This window comes from Myotis lucifugus, unplaced genomic scaffold (assembly GCF_000147115.1).
Source record: "Myotis lucifugus unplaced genomic scaffold, Myoluc2.0 scaffold_100, whole genome shotgun sequence".
In the NCBI taxonomy this organism is placed as follows: Eukaryota; Metazoa; Chordata; class Mammalia; order Chiroptera; family Vespertilionidae; genus Myotis; species Myotis lucifugus.
Genome location: NW_005871148.1, coordinates 4,031,826 through 4,054,654, shown reverse-complemented (window position 1 = coordinate 4,054,654; position 22,829 = coordinate 4,031,826). Strand labels below are relative to the sequence as shown.

General features: G+C 36.0%; 1 protein-coding gene across 1 annotated transcript in view; it reads right to left on the bottom strand.

The window, feature by feature from the left end:
- The window catches only part of SMURF2 (SMAD specific E3 ubiquitin protein ligase 2), a 73,447-nt gene that overhangs the window by 5,776 nt on the left and 44,842 nt on the right, over positions 1-22,829 (bottom strand). The window contains exons 9-18 of the mRNA XM_023756982.1: positions 21,459-21,542; positions 18,899-19,101; positions 16,385-16,469; positions 11,001-11,159; positions 10,376-10,571; positions 9,232-9,335; positions 6,493-6,607; positions 4,578-4,756; positions 3,694-3,831; positions 1,264-1,408 (exon numbers count right to left, since the gene is read on the bottom strand). Of these exons, the coding sequence (XP_023612750.1) occupies positions 1,264-1,408; positions 3,694-3,831; positions 4,578-4,756; positions 6,493-6,607; positions 9,232-9,335; positions 10,376-10,571; positions 11,001-11,159; positions 16,385-16,469; positions 18,899-19,101; positions 21,459-21,542 (1,408 nt within the window). The remainder of the gene's footprint in view (positions 1-1,263; positions 1,409-3,693; positions 3,832-4,577; positions 4,757-6,492; positions 6,608-9,231; positions 9,336-10,375; positions 10,572-11,000; positions 11,160-16,384; positions 16,470-18,898; positions 19,102-21,458; positions 21,543-22,829) is intronic.

The window sequence follows — 22,829 nt, the reverse complement described above, 5'->3', positions numbered from 1 at the left end:
GAGGTGAACGCCATCAACATCACCTAGACGCTATTCAAACTTAGGGTCCTTCGGGTCCAATGCTAGCTCATCTCAGTAACGTGTTTCTAACAGTGAATTAGGATAGTGTGTAGTGTAAAACATAACTTGCAAATCCTATCATTCTATTAACCCAGTATAACACTAAAATAAATTATATATTTTTGTAAAATATATAAAAATTTTAATTTCATTAGCAGCAGAAGCTATATAATAAACCCTATCTCTGTTAAATAAAATCTCCAACAAAGCTTCTATAGGGTTCCGAGGATTACGGAGCCACAGCCACACTGAAGAGGGAAGTGGCTATCCAAATAGGATCACAGAAGTATTTATACCAAAAAGGTAACTCCTAAATTCTTTTCTTCAGAAGTGGTAATTATAAGGCCAAATTCCTCATTCATTGTATGAACTAATGAAAACGCATCGTATTTCAGCTTTATTGTCGATCCTGTTTTCTTCCTCCTCCTGACCATTCCCTGTTGAGCAGTTCAATCACAAAGAGGAGAGGGGATGGTACTGAGTCAAATCCATTTTTAGATTTGTTTGCTAACAGGTTTGTTAACAGATTTAGTTTAAAAAGACACTGAGGTTAATTAATAAATCATGTAGACTTTGAATATTTATGCTCTCCATAGTTAAATTTGGAACCTCTGGTAGAATAAAACCTCGATTTTTTTTACAAAGTAGTTCAATGAAAATTCAGATGTATTTGTTAAAGGTCTTAATTAAAAAACCAGACCTAAGGTGCTTTAAGGACCAGCTTTAAAAGAAAACAAAACAAACAAAAAAAAAGTTAACTTTATTACTGCTACTGTTAATAATGTTTCCAAAGAGACTGAGGATGTTTAGACACAGTTTATCCTAAGTGTTTTAATTATTTCCTCTATGATCTTGTTTACCAAATGCCTTCTTGCAAAGCTTCGTGTAAATCGACTGAGCTTAGGATTTCATTCCAAATAAATTTCAATAGAAAACAACATTGGAAGAAGTTACACATAAGACATGAAATCTGTTGAAAACAAGAACGAATAATATGAAACAATAAAATGTTCACAATATAAGGGAGATTGCTCATTTGTAGAAATTCCACAGCAAGATGGACTTCCTATGAATAAGAATGCTCACAGTACTGCACCATGAAACTTCAAAAGTGCCAGAAATACAACTTTCCTCTAAAACTATGAGAAAATTCCTAACCTTTCCTTGCTACACTAGATGATGTCATGACATTAATATACTGACCTCTAACTCCTTCTCATCAAATGTCTTCAGCAGATGCTGTGGAATGACTTCATTAAATCCTTTCTGCAGAGCCAGGAACTGAGCCTCGATGCCTCGTAAAAACCTCCAGTTCACATAGAGCCTAGAAACATGGGGCGGGGGTTTCCTATGATCCAATATGTTCAGATTTGGTCATTATGATGAATCTCTACTTTAGCAACATTACAAGGTGGCAACCTTCCACTAACAAAAGCTCCATCAACAAAGCAACTCTTCCCATCAGAGAAATTCCGAGTAAACTGGAAGTTGGCTGGAGCTTGGATGGGTCTGAAGTCACAATCTGGATGAAACTTCCTTCAGAACTTCTAGCCAAAAGCCACAGACAAGAGCCCATTCAACAAAAATCACTATTTTTCAGGTTTCACTTGAAAATATGGTCTGAATATGTTAGGTGTTTTGTTTATATTTTGGGAGCAGTAGATGAGGGAAGAGGTAAAGAGAATGAGGAGAAATAGTAAAAGCCAATAGTAAGCACTTTTTAGTTAAATATTCATTGTTCCCTGGAGGCTTTAAAACCCCCAGAAGATGTAATTTACCAACAAAAAGAACACTACATCCAATGTGTAGCTTTTCTTATGCTTTTGACTTGTAATTTTATAAGTGAATTGCTTTTTAAAAAATCTACCCAGGAAAACCTCTCCATCTCATACATCTCAGAACTATTCATCTTCCAAGTTTGTCAACATATCCTTTCCCAAATTTGGAGAAATAGTTCTCTACTTTAAGAAATAAGTTACTTAACATTATATCCTTTGGGGGACCTTATTTTTGTGTGTTTGGTTAAGGGGACACCAAAACTGCTCATCTGCAAAAAGGTTTTCTTTGTCTCAAAACTCTACTGGATGAGGGATATTACTAAGCACTATAAACAGGACTGACTCCTGGAGAGTGGGAGCCAGGGGCTGAGCAGTCCACACCAGGTCCTGGAAGTGACGCACAACAAATTCAGGAAATGCCCATCCATTCTTTCATTTTTTAATTAGAAATATAATAAATGCTTGTTAGATAAAGAAAAAAAAACCTAACTGTGGAGACAGAGTAAAAGCTGAAAGTCCATTATTTTATCCTCTTTTCCCTCTCTACTCCCAGGCCCGGCACCTCCGCTCCCTCATCCCAAACACTTTATTTGGTGAAAAGCCTTTCTGAACATCTTCCATATAATTATAAAACACAGAATGTCCCTACATAATTTTTCTAAGACTTGCTTTTTAAATCTGACAGCTTATACAGAGTCTCTCTTCCTTTTAAAAATCCACATACTATTTCTGCCAAATATATGTATTTAATCATTCTCCTCTAAAAACTTTTAAATTTTTTACAAGTAATATTTAGTTGAACATCCTTTCTCGTAATTACATGTGTTTCCACAGCATAGATTCCTAAAGCTGGAGCTTCTAGTTAAAAAGCATACACATTTTTATTTTGGAAGCTATTATCAAACTGCTTTCCAAAAAAAGCTAACTCAATGCTCACGCCCATCAACCGTCTGTGAGACTGATGGGCCTTGTGTATAAAGTGGGAACATTTTAACCAGTTAAGACTTGGGGACATAATCTATATAAAGTAGTATAATGCATGTTTTTGTTTACACTCCTCATTTGATTACCAGAGTTTTATGTTCAGGAGAACTTTAGTTGCCATAGTCAAATGATCTAACCCACTACTTTTAAATTCCTCCATCAACAGGTGATTTTGTAAAACTTGGAGAACATTTTCTTGTATCTACCCTTAACCTCACAACATGCTTATTTGCAACAGGGAAGGTGCTAGAATACAGCACAGAAGTGCTTCTGCATAGCCAGCCCTGGTAGCTCGCCGCACACGCCTGTGCACCGTGTTTCCTGGTATCTGTGCCTCTACAGTCTCCTCCACACTGAACCTGGGTTGGCATGTGACTGGCTCTAACCAAAAATATACAGAACAGAGGTGACGCTGGCCAGTTCTAGGCTTAGGCCTTAAAAAGCTCCGACAACTTCTCTTGTGCTCTGGGAAACCAGCCAACCACCCCTCTACCTTGCTGGGGAGAGAGAGGCCACGGGGAAATGAGAGACTTCTGATTCCACGTGGGTGTAACCATGGAACCCAGCCAACAGTGAGAATGAGGCCCCAGTGGCTGGTCCAGCCAGCCCCAGCCCTCAGAGCCCCCCGCTGAGTCATCAGACATGTCCCCACCAATACCACGCGAAGGAGCTGTGTGCTATCCTGTTGTTTATCCTAACTCCTAACCCTCAGGACTGAGCAAGAATAAAATAGTTGTTTTTAAGCCACAAATTTCTGCAGAAACCTGTTTTGTAGCAATAAGTAACATGACCTAAATACTAAAATGTTTTTCTGTTCTGCTATTCTAGAACATTCAAACAATTCTCAGTCTTGGGAACACAGAAGTGTTACCTGACATATTCCTTTTTATTTTCTTCGGTAACGGGGATACTCTTGCCATTTGGCTTAAGTTCATGCTGAATAATTTCCCCATATGCATTATGTTCGACACAGAAGGTATGGTCCAAAACACCTGTAATATCATTCTCACTAGAAAGGAAAGAGAAGGAAAGATACTTAACTGGGAAATCTAAAACACAGATGTATTAACTGTGAGACAGATAAAACTAGAACAGTTTATGGCATGACAAATATAAGATCAGATTCCTCTGAATATTCCTATACTCTAAACCTGGTTCTGGGGCAGAAAAGTCAGAGCTTTAACCCTCATCAACACCGGGAGCATTTCACTTCCTGAGCCACAAGAAAGGGCGCTGGCCATGGCCGGGCTTTACGGGGAAACTTCAGTTGTGTTTGGCCTGCAGGTAAGAGGCCCTACTTGAGTCTCACTGGTTTGGCAAATAAGTATAGCCAATATACCTTCATAAGCTAATGCCTTCCCACAACACAGAACTGGTTCTTACAGACGCCCCTTCTTAAAGTACAGCTTCAACAATCATCACTTCTGCAGGAATCTTGCTATTCTAACACATGCAGGACGGGAAACAAACTTGCATCGCTTTGGGAAAATCACTTACATATAGTAGTACTTCTAAAAATAGGACATACTAGATATTTTTTTTCCTTTTTAAAGTAATAACGTTCACTAACTTTTAGGAATTTGAAATATATAGGGAAGCAGTAGAAAAAGGAAAAATCTAATGTGGGTCTATCATTCAAATAGTCACTCTTCGTATTTTCTGTGTTTTTTAAATTTTAAAGAAGTACATCCATTGAGACAGGATCTTTTTTAAAAGCTCAGATTCTAACTATAATGAACAAGACTCAATACATACAGTATCCACACTAAACTGTTATGAAGATCTGGATCAACTAACTCCATGTCATCCAAAGTAATTGACTTCCCAAGCAGCTGTTTATAAAACGGCAATGTGAAGCCACCATCAATATAATGTCCATGAAACACAGCCATTCCCATTATTCGTCCAACAAAGTGGAAATATGATAAGTGTTCCTGAAATTGAAAAGAGTTTATATAAATACTGAAGTTAGACACCGTTCAGGGAATTTTTAATAAAAAATTAAAATTTAAGCAACATTAATCTTTTTATATCAACTTATACTTTAATTTATAACTATTTCAATGGAATAGGCTATCATACCAAAACTCAGTAATCATTAGGGTGAGTTTCTACTGGGCATGCTCAAGATTCCCTACATTGTTATAAAATGTTACACCAGAGTCAATGCCTCTCTCAAAGGATACAATCACTTTGTAAAATTCATCTTTAGAAATTAAGTCCAGACAAGAGTCCCACTGCAGCTTCATTAAACCACCCATAGATCCTGTTCTCTTCCTCTCACATCCCGCTAAGCCCTTTACAATCTTGGTTGTCACAGAGAGAGAAAAAAAAAAAAGCTTTCAACCCTAAACCTCCCTATTTCCCTGACCTAACCAGAACTGAAATTCAAAACCTCACAGATTTAGGGCACAGATTTCATGTCTAACTTGGACTTGAGTCCGGATTCTGCCAGTTACTAGCTATGCATACTTGGGCAAATTACTTAATTCCTATAGGATTAATTTTCCACATCTGGAAAAATAAGGGTAATAATAGTATCTAAAAAGGATCTCTGTGAGGAGTAAAATGAGATGATGGAGCCCATGGCACTAGAGCTGGCAGAGGGTAAAAGCTCAACAAACATGAACTGTTATTACTACAACTACAATGGCAGTAATGGGACCCCAAGCAGAACCTTCGCCTGAAAATCTTCCCTTTGTGAAGGACTGCCTGCAATGAATCTAACATTCCTACCATGTTTGGGTATATCTGGTCTTTCCTGATAAATTGTTTTGTTAATTAGTATTTTAAACTTCTTTTACTTCTCTATTTAGTAAGCGATCTTTAAACCCCCCTCTTATCTTAAAAACAGCATTTGTTTCCTTGTAAAAAGTAATATATGTTCACTACCCATAGTCTAATACCCAGAAGTAACTAATGGCATATTATAGGGTAGAGCCTTTCGATGTTGAAACATATACCTATTTACCAAAATTGTATCATACTATATTTTCCAACCCTTTTTTCACTTAATACATCACAAATACCATCTTAACATGTCATTAACTTTTATCCCACAATGTCATTTTAGAGGCTATATAATATGCCCTTGTATGGATAGCTAATGGAAATAATGTAGAAACAAATTAGTAACAGCTACTAACTTTTATTGAGTGCTGAATAATATTTATATGGTTAATAATGTAGAGCACTATGCTAAATAGTTAATGTGCAAGATCTCATTAAATTCTCACAAGCCTTCTCTGAGGTACAAACTCTATTTATTATTTTTAGCAATAATAAAATTGAAGCTTAAGTCAATGAATTTGCCCAAGGTCACAAAGCTTAAGTAATGGGACCTGGTTATGATCTCATGTCTAACTCCAGAATCTGTTTTGTCACTGCTAATGTCATTCTGCTTCATGTCACAATGTAATCAACCCTCTGCTTATGGACAGTGATCCTCTTTCGAACTGGGGCTACTACAAACAAAGATGCAGTCAATATCCCTAGGCCCAAATTGCTGAACATATCCATAAGCATTTACTTGAGAAAATTTTCTAAAGAGGAACTGCTAAGTCCAAGGCTGTGACTAGGACAAGAAAAGTAATCCAAACTAATTGACATTTAAAGATGACAAGTATTGTAGGTCACTTGTTAATTCACGTCACCAGAACAGCAACCATACCGGGTTAACTGCAGAATCAGGATTGATCTGCAATGTATAGATATCATCTCTTGAATACTGGAAGAGGCCATAGTATGGATTCAACATTTCATGCGACAAGAGATATAACCACTCCCTAGAAAACAAGACATGACAAAGGAATTTTTTGTTAAAGAATTTATTTTTATTAAAATATGCTATTGATCATTTTAGCAAATAATTTTTTAAATAAAAGAAAATAAAGCACTAACTAGTTATAGATCACACTGGAAAAATATACCATGCCCAAAAAGCAAATGGAAACGCTTGTTTTATTATTATGCAGTCACTTCTCACTCACGCAGGCAACTTTATGACATAGCGGCAGAGAGTATAAAAGTATTACCCAGAAGTACCAACTACTAATTACATAATGCCTCCAGCAGTCTGCTCCTTTTAATTGCTAAATAAATTTTTAATCCATCATAAATATAAAATAAAGGGAAGGGTATGGTTCAAAATATCCATGTGACCTACATTTCCTGTCCGCTGCTGTCACGGCAGACTTGTACTCGGTAGCATAGACACAGCAGTAATCCACTCTCGCTTTCGGTTAGGGCAGTGGTCGGCAAACCGCGCTCGCGAGCCATATGTGGCTCTTTGGCCCCTTGAGTGTGGCTCTTCCACAAAATACCACGTGCGGGCGCACACGTACAGGGAACGTTGTGGAGTGAAAGAAGATGTAGTGTCGAGGATTGAGAAAGGTATGTTGAGATGGTTTGGACATATAGAGAGGATGAACGAAAGGAGATAGAAGAAACAAGTATACAAGACGAGTGTGGATGGGAGAGTTGGAAGGGGTCGACCTCAGCGAACATACCTCAATCAGATTGAGGACGTTTTTAGCAAAGGCCAGCATAGGAGTACCCTAATTAAGTTAATAACAATGTACCTACCTATATAGTTTAAGTTTAAAAAATTTGGCTCTCAAAAGAAATTTCAATCCTTGTACTGTTGATATTTGGCTCTGTTGACTAATGAGTTTGCCAACCACTGGACTAGGGTGTGCTTGCTGTTGGTATTGTTTTAAAAGGAAATTCCATTATCCATTCCATCATCTTTTTTGTGTAAACCTTGAAATGTGGCGTGATAAAAGTGTAAGTGTTCACCTAAAACCAAGACGTGGTATAGAACATACCAAAAAATACATGCTTGTCCTAACCTGTATTTTTTGGTGTGTTCCTTACCACTTCTTGGTTTCAAGTGTAAATCAATATTTTTAAAATAGCACTATCACCTTAAATTTATTAAATCCTTCATATTTTTCAAAAGATAAAAGATAACACTCATTTTGAGGAAACTGAAATACAATCACTAGGCTATCACAGATGTAGTTCTCATCCCGATTCCTGTCCTTCCTCAGCTAGGAAAGGTATTTAAATGATATGTTCTGTTATTATGGAATAAACACATTGAATAATATACTTTAAGGAAATACAGTGAAATACTTTTAATAAAAAGTTAGAGAAACATGTTTTCAGTTCTATAATGTGATGAAGTCTAGCTCACATCACCACCATTGAGGTAATATTTGAAAAACTCGAGATTAAAATGAAAGGGAGGTCTCCATATAAGAACGTTCACAACATGTAACACCCACAGACGTGCCTTATACGTGTCTTGTGTGTGTATTTTTTAAAGAAAATCCTAATTTTTGTTTTGTTTCACCAAGTATTTAGAGCACACATGAAAGCAGAACCCTACTTTTGGCTTCTAGCATGGAATTAGATCAGAAAAAGCAGTTCACTGCCACATCCCTTTTAGTCTGCCCAAACCCTGAGAGTAGTGAGGTTAAGAAATAAATAAAAAACGATTTATTTAGCTTATACATATAATTATAGCACTTAGATCCCATCAGCAGGTAATTAATAAGTTTTCACAATAAGCATTAAAAACCAAGTTATAAATAAATCATAAGAATTCCACAGAAACGATCAAGTCCTAAGTATGATGTACAAGGTATCAATTCTAAAAATCCAAATTAAAGGAACTTCCATTTGCAGGTAAAAAGGTTGCAGAATGAAAATAAGTCTACAGGTAAAAACAAGTAATGCTAAGTAATAATTATGGGACTTGGTGAAAATACAATTTAATTAAGCCTGGATTTAGATTCGGGTAAGTGGAATTATCATGATGGTCCTTTAGAATGTTTCAATACAGAGCTATAATGTTTCTGCTACATTTATATAAAGTGAATTTTCACACATAAAAAAATACTTTATGTATGAATATAACATTAGGACCACTGAGGACACACACACACACACACACACACTCACTCCTTTAACAAGGTTAAGAAGCATGGCAATGAAAGCGAAGGGAGCAGTATTCCGTTTAGATTATGTCATTAAAGCCTGAAGACTGTCCCTGACAATATAAAGCAGAGGGAATAACACACACTAAAGGGGAGATGAAAATACAGGGCCTATGGTCACCAACAGTCCATGTATGGCTGCAGCTAGTTTTCAGAGGGTGTTCCATTGGGCTCTATGATCCATGAAGGAGTCCCAAACGGAAAGTCCAAAAGAATGTAAGTAATCATTAGTGTTCTCTTCTGGTGAAAGTACTACCCTAACCTCGTTATGAATGTATTGCTTAGGATATCCTCCTATTGTAAACATTAGGGAATATTATACTAGAAAATAAATATCACCACAGGGAGTATCTTAAATTTGTATATATAAGGATTCATATGGCATTTCCTGATGAGCAAGTCTTTACCTGGCAACCCCTCCATAATCAAGACCTTCTTCTCCACGAAATTTTATCATCAATCGCTTCCAAAGATCTTTTGGTCTCATTTTCATGACCTGTCGATAAGATTCCTAAATTAAAAAAAAATATATACTATAATTACTAGGTGCTTTTAACCTGTTATTTAAACTCTCCCTCCCATTCCACCTACAAAGCATGTTTATAAATAAGGTGAAATTCAACAATCAAATCAATGGTTAAACTCCAAGTGTTTGAAACCTCTTGGAACTTCTAAAAACAAAATGAATATAGCTTAATGCTACTGAAACCAATTCACGTGATAAATATTATATTAAAACCTACTAAGTGTAAAACTCCGTAGTTAAGTTCTATGAACTACAGCAATGATTTCACTCATATTAAAAACAGAATTTGATAGAAATACCAAAATTTTTCAAGTTGGTTGACCTAAATCTAGGTAGGTCACAGGCAACAATAGAAAGTAAAGGTAAGAAAGAGAAAATTCCAAAAGAATATCAGTAATCATTAGTGTTCTCTTCATTAAATCAACAATGTTATTATTTTAAAATACAAATGATGGACTACAGACAAGGCCAGAACTGTTCTGAAAGAAAAAAAGTTCATCTTTTGGGAAAAGGGTTCTCAAGTCCCCAAACCTCTTGCCCAGGAATCCTCTAGAGTGGGAAGTCCCTGCCTGGGAGCTCTGCCACTAGTTCTGTAATAACTCTGAAGGTGATGTTAGGGGTATAAAATCCAAAGGTAAAGAGTATAGTAGGAAGGAGGATTTTCAATAAACGAAGGAAATGGTCCAATAGTAATGAAACAAAATGATTTTCTGAGTTAAAAGCCCCTTACCTTTTGGAAGCATTAGAAAGTAAGAGGTGGATGATACTTACGGTCTTTCAAAACTCATTATTAACAAACACTGGCAATGCAGAGGCCAAGCTGAACCAACTGGAACACCAAACACTCTTCATCCTATTTAAATGTGTACCCTCTACATTAAATCTCTCCCATGTTATTGCCGTTAATCCCCACAATTGAAAAAGAAATTAATGAAAACTCTCTCATTTAAAGAGTCTCAAAAAGTTTATTGGAAAACAGAGCAAAACACTAAAATGTTATTTTTCAATAAGACTTGAAAGTTTACCTCAAAAATCTCTTCCCTGGAAACCTCAATGCGGCAATGGCCAGCCTGAGGCTGTTGTTGGGAAAGTTCTTGCCGCAAAATTTTTAGTTTCTGGACCAGGTCTCGCTTGTAGCGTGGGACCGTCAGACACTCAGTGTCGTCAGGGCATAAGGATACCACCTGCTGTTGCTGTTGATCTTTCAACTGATTCTGCCGACTAGAAGTAAACAAAAATACTATTAAACGAAAAAGATTATAATTACACATTTAAAATAGCCACCAACCATAAAATAAATCTACTATATCATTTCCACACCTTACTGTGTTCTTGGCTTGTCATTTTTGACAACGATAAACTAGCTCCAAAGTTTATTTCTGAGAATCCGTATGAATGTATGGAGTTCTATCCATCTACCCCATAAAGCAGCCTGTCTCTTCAGGTGTGCCACGGTGCATGTTGCTGCTTTAGCACAGCAGGATTAAAATACTCATATATCAAAGTAAAACTTGTCATACTCTTATATAACATTCTGTTCCATGAAAGTAATAATTGAAGACAGCAGTCTATCCCACTTATTACAAAAAGCATCATCAGTCTTCTCTTGTTCAGACTCGCATTTTCACACATATTGTTTCAAAAACTTACTTTAAAACTAAATGCAAATTAGCAGAGAGCCGAGGATCTGTGAACTGTGTTGTTCTGTTGTTATGGTCAACAAAATAAACTCTGCCTGTTGCCGTATTACGGATCTCCCATCCAGGAGGCAATGGACCAAGCTCTTCACAATTGATGTTGCTAAGATCCCTGCAAAAACAAATAAAAAATAAAAAATACCTCATTGCTGGGCCTGCTGAGCCAAGCAAGTGTAAATGACACAGAACAATTTCATGAAGTCTGAGAAAATGTATTGTTTCAGAAACTTGAGATGTTCAGCTGGAATCTTTAATTCCCAATGGTTTAACAAACTTGCATACTCAAAACTCAATCCATAAATGGCCCAGAAACTTATCACATAGCCTACATTTTTAAAAAAGTTTGTTCCTGGGCTTTAATGTGACACAGATTTTAAATTAATATAAAAGCAATCACAATACTTGCCAACATAAACTGTACTTCAATCCTTATCTGACAAAATATTGTTTTACAAATGTCAGTGGTATAAGGAATGAGATGTTTTCTAAAATTTCCCTTCAATTTTTCTTTCATTACTACACTGTAAAATGTGGGTAAATCAATGTTCATTCCATTTTTAATTTTAAGCTCTCCAACAAAACAAAACTATAAATTATATTAAAATTTGGATCCTTAAAATAATCACAGTATATATTTTAAAGAATTAACGTCTGCATTTTGAATTTGGAAGCTAGTGAATGAAGAACCTGTTTAAGATACATAAGGAAGAATAGTCTAAGGCTTGCTGCTACAATAAAAAAAAAAGCAGAAAGACTTTTAATGGACCAAAGACCATTGTTATGTATCACACATTCTTAAATATTATTATATACAAAGATTTACAAGACTTTAAGAATGAAATAAGAGCAGCATGTCTAATGTAAACTTAAACTATAACAGATAATTATAATGACAAATATCTTCAAAATCATGTTTTAAAAGTTGAACTAGAAAAAAATTTTGCCTGGTCATAATGAAACAGCTATGGGCACATATAAGCACCCATAGATTTGTTGAAACCATAATTCTGACTTCTGCTTATGGGTGCTTCAAGAGACTCCTGCTACAGAACTATAGCTTGACAAGAACACACTATTTGAGACACTGCTAGTCTCAAAAGAGACAAGGGGGAAAGTTCTAAAAATCCTTCTCAAATTTAAAAGAAAAAGTGGATTGAGCTTGCCCTAGCTGACACGGCTCAGTGGTTAGAGCGTCATCCCAAGCACCAGAGGGTCAAGAGTTCGATTCCCAGTGAAGGGCACGTACCTGGGTTGCAGGCTCAATCCCCAGCCCTAGTCAGGGCACATGCAGGAGGCAACCAATCTGTGTTTCTCTCTCACATGGATGTTTCTTTTTTTTTTTCTTTTTCTTTCTCTTTCTCTCTCTCTCTCTCTCCCTCCCCATATCTCTTCCACTCTCTCTAAAAATCAATGGGAAAAAATATCCTTGGGTGAGGATTAAAAAATAAAGTGGATTGAAATGAAGCTGGTACCTGAGTGGCAGGAAGGCACAGGGGTAGGAGGGGTAGGACTGCTGGTGGGTAGCTGTTAATTGGAAAACAGCCTCAGGCCAGCAGCAAGGTTGGAAAAGCGAATCTGACACTTCCTCCCTGAGCTGAAAACTAAAAAAGAAAACGAAGGAATCCCAGGAAAACTTCCTAAATTCCAACTTAGGTCCACAGAACTCAAACCAATTAAGATCAAATAAATTCACACAGATCACCAAACACTTCAGAAAAGAAAGTCATGCTGACTGAGAGTCAGTGGAAACAATAAACCACAGAATCAGATCCCCAAGTACTGTCAGAGATCAGAGAACAGCTACGACATGCGACATTAAAAAAATAAGAGAAAAAAATAATAAAATAAGGGAACAATTACAAAGGCAAACTATCAATGAGAGATTATTAAAAATGAACAGCTGGATTTTTAAGTGGAGCTTTTAGAAATGAAAAGCAAATACTGAAATCAAAGAATAATCTTGATATAATGCAGAATTTTATTTACTTTTATTTAGAACTTTATAAATCTACAGTCATACATGGAGAGCTCTAAAGAATTGATTAAAAGAGCAGAAAACCGGGAACAATCTTTATTTCCACTTGGAAAATGATTGAAGAAAAATGTTTCACAGCCATAAAAAGTAATACAGAGCTGTATTTCAAGACTACACAGTCAGGATGCAATGGCATTAATCACTGTTTTAAAGAGATATGCAAAACTTGATGAAATGGGAATTCTCAGATAAATCTAAGTTTACTGGATATCTTTAAAAGAAGTATCTGAGTTACACTATTTTATAAATATCTTTGAATAGTGATTTTTAAAAAATATACTTTTATTGATTTCAGAGAGGAAAGGAGAGGGGAGAGAGAGATAGAAACATCAATGATGAGAGAATCATTGATCGGCTGCCTCCTGCACGCCCCCTACTGGGGATTGAGCCCGCAACCCAGGCATGTGCCCTTGACTGGAATCGAACCCAGGACCTTTCAGTCCACAAAATGACACTCTATCCACGGAGCCAAACCAGCTAGGGCTGAATAGTAATATTTTAATAGAATCTACATCATGGGTCCTCAAACTACGGCCCGCGGGCCACATGCAAATACAAATATTGTATTTGTTCCCGTTTTGTTTTTTTACTTCAAAATAAGATATGTGCAGTGTGCATAGGAATTTGTTCACAGGTTTTTTTTTTAAACTATAGTCCAGCCCTCCAACGGTCTGAGGGACAGTGAACTGGCCCCCTGTTTAAAAAGTTTGAGGACCTCTGATCTACATATTTAAATAGTCTGCTTTGATAAAAGATCCTCCATGCAAACGGCATGTTTACTAAAGGATCCTCCAAAAACAAAAGATATGATGATACTAATGGCCTGGTGCACGAATTCATGCACATTGAAAGGAAATTAATTAGAAGAAATATTTTAATATCACTATTCGCCCTTTCTCTATAATAGAAGTGTCAACCAATAATGACAGATGGAAACACACACATGATTGGCGCCAGTGAGAGCTTTATATGTATCATGCATGTGAGAGTTAACTTAGCCTTTTATATATATAGAATAAACTTGCTTAATTAGACCTGCTTTCTGATTTAGCTAACTTTTTCCAGCCCAGTGAAACACCCCAACTTCTTTTTCAGGTAATTGTCAGCAACACAGCAGTAAATATCAACATGAAGCAGATTATTATTGTAGATCATGCAGGGAGAACAAAGGGTAAAATATTTAACTGAAGCAGTGTTTGACTATATTCTGCACAGTGAGAAAACCTGAAGTCATTTTCAAGGTCCACCATTTCTTACTTCTTTTCAATCAGGTCAAGTTTCTAAGCTTTCTAAATCTCCGTTTTCTGGCTAATGAAAAGAAAATAGGATTCCACCAAGTCTCCTATCTACCTACTCCAGGACTTCTGTGAGGATCAAATGAGATGAGGCATGGGAAATGCTTCACAGACATTTGGTTAAAGTGTAAAATGTTTCCACCTGGCTATAAAGCAAGTCGTGTTCCTAGGCTGAAGAAACTCCAAGGAGGCTAGTTGCTGGGGAAAGGAAGCCGGGTGTTGCTATGTGATGTCATTACCCAGATGGACAGTTAGCATATTAGCCTTTTATATATATAGATATGATGATATGAAGATATGATTGTTAAGATAACAATTTGGAGCGTAGAGATTAAGGAGAAGAAAAATAATGCAGAGCATAATTTCATAAAGCCATTATTCAGTACTCAACATGAAATATTCTTAAACCTTTATTGAAATCATGTATATGTTAATGAAAAACTGACACATTTCCTTAGGAATAAGAACATATTACCAACAGTGCTGCCAAGACCTCTCTCTATTTCATCTTCTGATGCCAGCTTACATGCTGTTCTTTCAACAGATAACTTAAGGTCTACTTTCTCACTACTGTAAATCATTTAGTTTTTTAAAATCACTTTCTTCTATACATTTCCTTCTAATGATTTTAAATTATTTTATTGAAAAGCTTGTCACTGACCTTCAATTGGATAAACAGAATCCATACCACTTTTTATAATTTACATAATAAAAGTCTTGTTGCTAAAAGTTAAACCCATGGATTTTTTTCAATGAGCTTATTAATAAAACAAAAATGTCCTCCTCACTACTTTTTTTAAACTAAAAACTTATATTACCAAGACAGAGAAATGGCAATCTTGATACAAAAGTTAGTGATAGCACATTTCTTTGATTGCCAACCTCAAAAGACACTAATCAAGTTCTATGAGAAAGTAAAATATTTTTATTACTTTGCTTTAGTTATAAATAAAGAGATGGTATCAAAGCAATCCAAGATCAGCTAGTCACATCTGGTTTTGACATGAATCTTGACAAATAGAGCTCTGAGTATAAGCTTTGGCATTTAATAGAAATTTAATTTAATTAGGTTATTTATTTTCTATATTAAAATGAAGCTTTATTAAGGAACACATAAAAGAACACTGGATACACTCATATAAGGTTAAAATAAATAAACCTTTTGTAAAAAAGCCTAACCAGAAATAAAAATGTCAATTTACTACCCTTTAAAAAATGGGTATGTTTTTTGTAAGATTTTGTATGTTTTTTCCCCAGGTCAGTTTTCAAACTCCTAAAAGACTCATGTTTTTGCCCAGACTTTTTATTATTTAAAAAAAATTTCAAGCCGAAACCGGTTTGGCTCAGTGGATAGAGCGTCGGCCTGCGGACTGAAAGGTCCCGGGTTCGATTCCGGTCAAGGGCATGTACCTGGGTTGCGGGCACATCCCCAGTAGGAGATGTGCAGGAGGCGGCTGATCGATGTTTCTCTCTCATCGATGTTTCTAACTCTCTATCTCTCTCCCTTCCTCTCTGTAAAAAATCAATAAAATATATTTTAAAAAAAAAGAAATTTCAAAAAAAAAAAAAAAATTTCAATGTATTTTTATTGATTTCAGAGAGGAAGGAAGAGAGAGAGAAAGAGAAACATCAATGATGAGAGAGAATCATTGATCGGCTGCCTCCTACTAGGGATTTAGCCTGCAACTGGGGCATGTGCCCTGCCCAGGAATTGTACACTGATCTCGTTCACAGGTAGAAGCTCAACTACTAAGCCACACTGGCCAGGCATTTTGCCCAGACTTTTTAAAAGGGAAGAGTGGAGAAGGACTGGTTAGGGGGTAGGGCACTGGGGTAGGATCGCAGAGAGGTAGGTAAGACTTTCTACAAACGTCAAACTAAAATGAGTATTAGAAAGAGCCAATCTTTTACATAGCTATTTTAAGACATTAAAGATTAAATAATCAAAGAAATCCTAAGTAAAATGGAGATTCAATGGTATGAGGAACATTTAGAATGTGTTCTTACCTAGGCACTCTTGGATCATGCCACGTGCTCACGCCAGTTTGAGTATGTAAGAAATACACCTGACCTTGTTGTGTTGTCCTCTGTTCTGTAAAATTAAGAAACACTAATAATAAAGACATATTCAGAATGTCCAAATCAAAGACAGCTATAGACATGAGAATATTATATTAATAAGTAAGTTATCCAAATGACCAATCTGTATCATTACAACAATTTTGTTTCACAAATCATTTGTTCTGAACTCCTGGAGAATACATTTTCTCCTAAAAACAATCTTGTAAGTAGTGATGAGGGGTCACAGGCCAGCTATTTAAAGCCAACTATACTTATAACATGGCTCAAATACTAACCATGGTGCAATGCAAAATAGAAAACAGGATTGTGACAGTACCAATAATTCAACAAGACAAACGTGAAGAAATGATCCTTTATTTGTCTTGAATGTGGAGCGTGAGGGAACAAGAGAAGGCTCAGAGAAAGAGGCTAGCCAGCTTTGGGAACATTCTGAGGAACTTTCAGAAACTTTCAAAGGGTTTGCAGGACAGTAATGTGTTTTTTTTCTTATGCCTAATTCTTTTCTTTAGAGAGGTGTATTCTCGACTACATTTGGACTTAAAGAGAAGCAAAAAGGATGGAATACAGGGGAGACTCTCACTCTATAGTCAAAAATAGGCAAAGATGAGGACTAAACAGCAGTGTGCATATTGGGGAGTGAGGAAGCCAGGGCAGAGAGGGGGTCTATGAAAGGTTCCTTCACTGGTGGTTTTGGTCTTTACTTATCCATTTTTTTAAACAAAATCTAATGAAAAATTCCAACATATTAAATGACAACTATTGCTAATATTTATTAGTATAAATTTGTTTATAAACTTATAATTAAGTCAATGAATTTAAACTTTAAACTTTTTAAAATTATAAACATAAAATATTTAAAATTGGTTATACAAGACAGCTCCAAAGATTTCAGTCTTGGTACCCACTTTACTCCTATGTTTTGGTTGGATTTTTAAAAATTTTAATCCATATCATACAAATATTATAAAAGTATAACCACCTCCACTCCAAACAGCTTGCCTTATAATCTCAAAAAGAAATGGCAAGAAATACTTTATTCTGAGGTCTGAGCATTAATAATAGCAGCTACAATTTACTAAGTGCTTTCTATGCCAGACATTGTGTCAGGCACTACAAATGAAATTACCACTTATTTCTTGTAACAAGCCTACATGGTTGGTACTATTATTTTCCTCTTTTTATAGAAGATAAAATTGGGGTTCAGAGAGGTTAAATAATGTGCCCACTATTACACAACAAATATGTGGCCAAGCCAGGATATAAACCATGCCTGCCTGTCTCCCAAGCCCAAGCTGTGCTGCAAGTTCACCTGTGCAGCATAGCACAGTGGAAAAACAGGGTTTTTAAAATTTAAGTAAAGAGTTCAAATACGTTAAAAAATAAAGTTAAAATCATGTGTCTGCAGAAAAGTTTAAAAAATATCCTACATTAAAAATAAAAGTAGGATCAGGCGATTCCCAATATTGGCCACTAGGCGTCACCAGCAGTCCAGGACAGTTTATGGGCAGGCTGTTGAGAGCACAAGGATGTAAGTAACTGATTAGCATTTAGCAAGAAAGGAGAGGACAGTTGAGTTCATACTATCTACAAGAGTGTTCACAAGTTGTGATTTAGAAAGTTTCGTATTCAACCAGAAGATTCATGTCATCCTCACATGAAATTCTACAATTCAGGAAATTATATAAGATTATAATTTTATACAAACAGAAATGACTAAATCATTTATAACAATAACCCAATTACTCAGATACTCAAAATTATAGGCAATACAAATATATAAATACCGTTAGAAATATGCTTTTGAAATTATTTCTAAATATGCATGTCTAGAAAATTACATTTTAGGTCTGACTGCAGATTTCCATTATCAATAACAATACCATCTTACCTTTATACAGTGCCTATTTACAAAGAAGTAAATTATTTCATATGTTGCTCATGATACTTTTGTGATCTATTTCATTATAAAAGAGCAAAAAGGCCCTGGCTGGTTTTGCTCAGTGGATAGAGCGCCGGCCTGCGGACTGAAGGGTCCCGAGTTTGATTCCTGTCAAGGATACATGCCCAGGTTGTGGACTCAGTCCCCAGTTGGGGGCATGCAGGAGTCAGCCGGTCAATGATTCTCGTTATTGATGTTTCTCTCTCTCTCCCTTTCCCTCCTTCTCTGAAACCAATAAAAATATCTTTTAAAAAAATAAAAATAAAAAACATAAAAGAGCAAAAAGGCTGAGGTTAAATGACTAGCCCAAGGTCAAACTGTTGGTTAGGCAGTCTTCTACCACCTCAAAGACTTTTCAAAGTTGGGAGGTTTTACATTTATTTTCATGTAGAATTCCTAAACCCAGATTAATAACTTATTTAAAAAGTTGATTTTCTGGATTTCTTAGCAAGCTGAAATTAGTAAACCACACTTTATTTTTCCTTTGCTAGTTGTCATACCATAGCCTTCTGGTAGGTCTGGAGGCGTATGTAAATGTGTCCTGCTCATGTAATTTCTATGTCGCTGTGACCTGACTCTCCTCTCTGCCAGTCTGGGATCTGAAGATTGTCCACATGTTGCACCATTTGTTCCACTAATTGGAGTGTTCTCATCAACAAAGCAGCTAAGCGGTCTGCCAGGACTAGAATATTCAGAAGCCGGTCTATTGAAAAGTAACAGGGAAAAAAGTTATTCAATTCAAATATCAAAAGTAGAGCTCTCTAAACAATGTATGCACTTGTAGTAACCATCACTTATAGGAAAATGGAATGACTAATACAAATATGATTTCACAAACTCTGAATAAAAACCTGAAACCTCTAAGCACCAATGAAACTCAAGTCATCAGCAGAATGTCAATTACTAGTATGTCTTTAAATCATTTAATATTTATTTTAATTACATTTTATAGGAAATCCACATATATCTGTAGATATGAGTATTAGTTCACCAAGCACTACTTGACTTAGCTACAGCCCACCTCTCAGACCTGACTTCCCACCATTCTCCCACTCTGCTTCTGCTACATTCACATTCTCGCTGCTCCCTGAACCTGCACAGGTCGGCTACCTTTAGTTCTGGACAGTAAGCTCCTCCTTCCACCTAAAATGTGTGTTTTTTTTCCCTATTCCATCTAGGCCAGGCTCCTTTATTTTCGTGTGTGTGTGTGTGTGTGTGTGTGTGTGTGTGTGTGTGTGTGTCTCATTCAAATCGTAGCTTTAGCTTAAATGTGGCCTTGAAGAGGTCCTTCTTGACATTAGAATCTGAAGTAATCACCAGCATTTGATAGTACATCACCCTACTTCATCAGCATAGCAATTATTTCTGATATTTTTCTTATTTGCATCCTTGTTTCGTCTGTCTTCCAGCACTTGAATACTTACTGAGAGACTAGAGTGCCTAGCTTGTTCCCCACTACACATACCCCCACACCCAGAATAGAGCTTGGCATACATGTAAGAGCAGCTCAGTAAGTACTGAATGAATAAAGGAAAGAAAATAGTCTGTCTCTTCAAAGAGCTTCCAATCTATTGAAGGTCATCCAAAATAAGAGGATAATCAAGAGTTAATTTTTAAACTAACATTTACAACACAATCAACTTTATACATGTTGAAATTAAAGTCAATTTTATCAGTTTGTATGAAGTAGAAGGAAACGGATTTCGCTAAAACACTGACATAAGTACACATTTGTTTACACTCAGATATAATAAAAACGGCTATCTGACTTCAATAAAAACCTTGGTCATTTAGTTCAACTCTCAAGCATTTTTTTTTTAAGAGACTGAAGTAGGCTTTTATTTCAGAAAGGCAAGTCTGATAAACAGAGTGAAGGCTGGGCATGGAAATAAATTCTAGCAGCAGAAAAAAAATTTCTGCTAGACTCTGAAAGTCCAGGACAATCACCTGACACAAAAAACAAAATGCTAATTTGCTCATTTGTGCTATCAAGCATTTTTTAAAATAGCAACATGAGCTAAGTGTTTAACCAAGTATCACAATAGGGAAAACTGTGATCCAATGAGTTAAACAATTCCTAGCAAATAAAAGTACGTATAGCTAATGAGAAGCATTTGATGTTCTGTGTCTGGTGCCAGCCAGGCCTGCTCGGGGGAAAAAAAATTAAAAGGGTGGGGGCAAAACAAACACTGAGTACAGGTAGCAAATAAACTTTGTTCTTACTTTCTTTTGTTGTTATTGAACTTTGTTCTTACTTTTAAGAAAATGAAAAAATATTCAGCCACTTATCCTATTCATTTTCAGTTACTTAATAAAGCACTCCCTTGGAGTTTCCAAAAAATATCTTGCATCCCTGTCTTTACACATTAAGCTCCATGAAGGTCTTTCCAACGTGTTCAATGTTACAGCCCAAACGCTGAGCACAGTGCCTGGCATATAACCATTTGGTGCACTGAACGATAGCTGTGAGCACTACTGCCCTGAACACTTTTCATCACCTTCCCCTTACCTGGCTAAATCCTAACATTTTTCAGGATTTAGTTCAGAGATTCTGCTCCTTCAGAGTTTTCCTCTGCAAGTTCCACCATCCCCTTGTCCCCCATTCTAAGCCAGGTGCCCCTCCATATAATCTCAGAGCATCTGGTTCTTATCCTGATTACAGACCTTACTGGACGCATTATAATATATTCATCCCCTTACATGACTGAGCAAATGTAGATCCTGTATACATACTTTGTTACAGCCATTCAATAATGGGCTCAAAAAATTTTAAGAGTCCTAGAAATAAGATGACTTCTCAATTTATTCATTTACTTTATTTAATAAATATTTATTGAGTATCATCGCAGGCCCTGCAGCTACAATAACAGGATAACCTGCTAAACAATCCTTATTGAAAATTACTTTTAAAAATAATAATGGCACTTGCTATAAGATCTACTGATCTAGAGCAGTATAAACCAAGATAGGAAATCTGGTAAAGCTGATAGCTAAACAGAAAGGAACGCCTTCAGGAGGGTGAGCAACATAGACCATGGGAAGATATTTGTATGTTCTTACCGTGTTGGGCGTTCCCATTGCGTAGTTCTTGTTATGTGGTTTAGATACTGGATTCTTCCAGAGGCAGTTCTCCTTTCTTCCCAGCTTAAATAAAAATATTGAAAGATAAGGTATTAGTAGGAAGCTGGATAGAAAATGTTTTTAGTGTAATAATCAAGCCAGGAAAAGATTTGTGAGTATGAATCAAGAATGACAAATTGAAAGATCAAGTCACAGACACAGGAATTTTTTCAACTTATTCTTAAAATGTACAATATATTTTCTGGAATTCTGAAGCTTCTAATATATTTACATTGAGGTGTAATTACTATTTCCCATCAGCCAAACTGAGAATTTTTCAATAATGTCAATAAGGTTCAATTAAATTACACTAATTTATCCAGAATTTAGTGGGGAGGGAGGTGCAGACCAACTGAAAATTACATAATTTTTTAAATATTTAATTTAAGAAAATATATAAAAGCTTTTTAAAGCATTTAACCTATTCAAACTAATTTTTTAAAAAGCAAGAATGCCACCTTTTCCTCAATATCTTATTTACATAACAAAAAATAGTCTAATGACTATAGAGATGCGGTAATATTAGTTAATATTTCCACTAAAACATTGGCAGACATTGGAAGGCCTTAAAAAATAGGAAATAAGGCCTGGCCAGCATGGCTCAGTGGTTGAGTGTCAACCCATGAACCAGGAGGTCATGGTTCAATTCCTGGTCAGGGCACATGCCCCGGTTGCAGGCTCAATCCCCAGTGTGGGGTGTGCAGGAGGCAGCCGATCGATGATTCCCTCTCATCATGGATGTTTCTATCTCTCTCTCCCTCTCCCTTCCTCTCTGAAATCAAAAATATATATTTTTTTAAAAAAGAAAATAAGGAAATGTTAACATGATCTCTTCCCTGTGATTACAATTATATAGTATAATATAAAGCAAGTTTAGAATAATTAAGCCTTAGGTTGTTGTAATCTCTCAATATTGATTAGTTCTTTCACCTTAAACTTCCCCTTAAAAACTACCATAATCTACCTCACATCCATAAAAGTTAACGGATATATCAAGAGGCTAAAGAGATCTATAAATTGGAGAAACTTAAGTTATAGCAATTTTTACCAGTTTAAATAAAATGAGCAAATGCCACAGCTTGGATGTCAAATGTCATGTCAAAAATAATTTAAATCACAACTCAGCCACTTATACACTTTATATGGATATAATCTATAGAATATAGACTGCTCCTCATTGAAGTTAATTAAAAATACTTTGAAAGTTAAAAATAAAATCAGAAAAGTGTCAGAACTAGTATCAAAGATAGAGAAGAATGATAAATAAGCATGAGCTTTGGAATAAAATTTAGATTTATGTTCCAGCTCTTG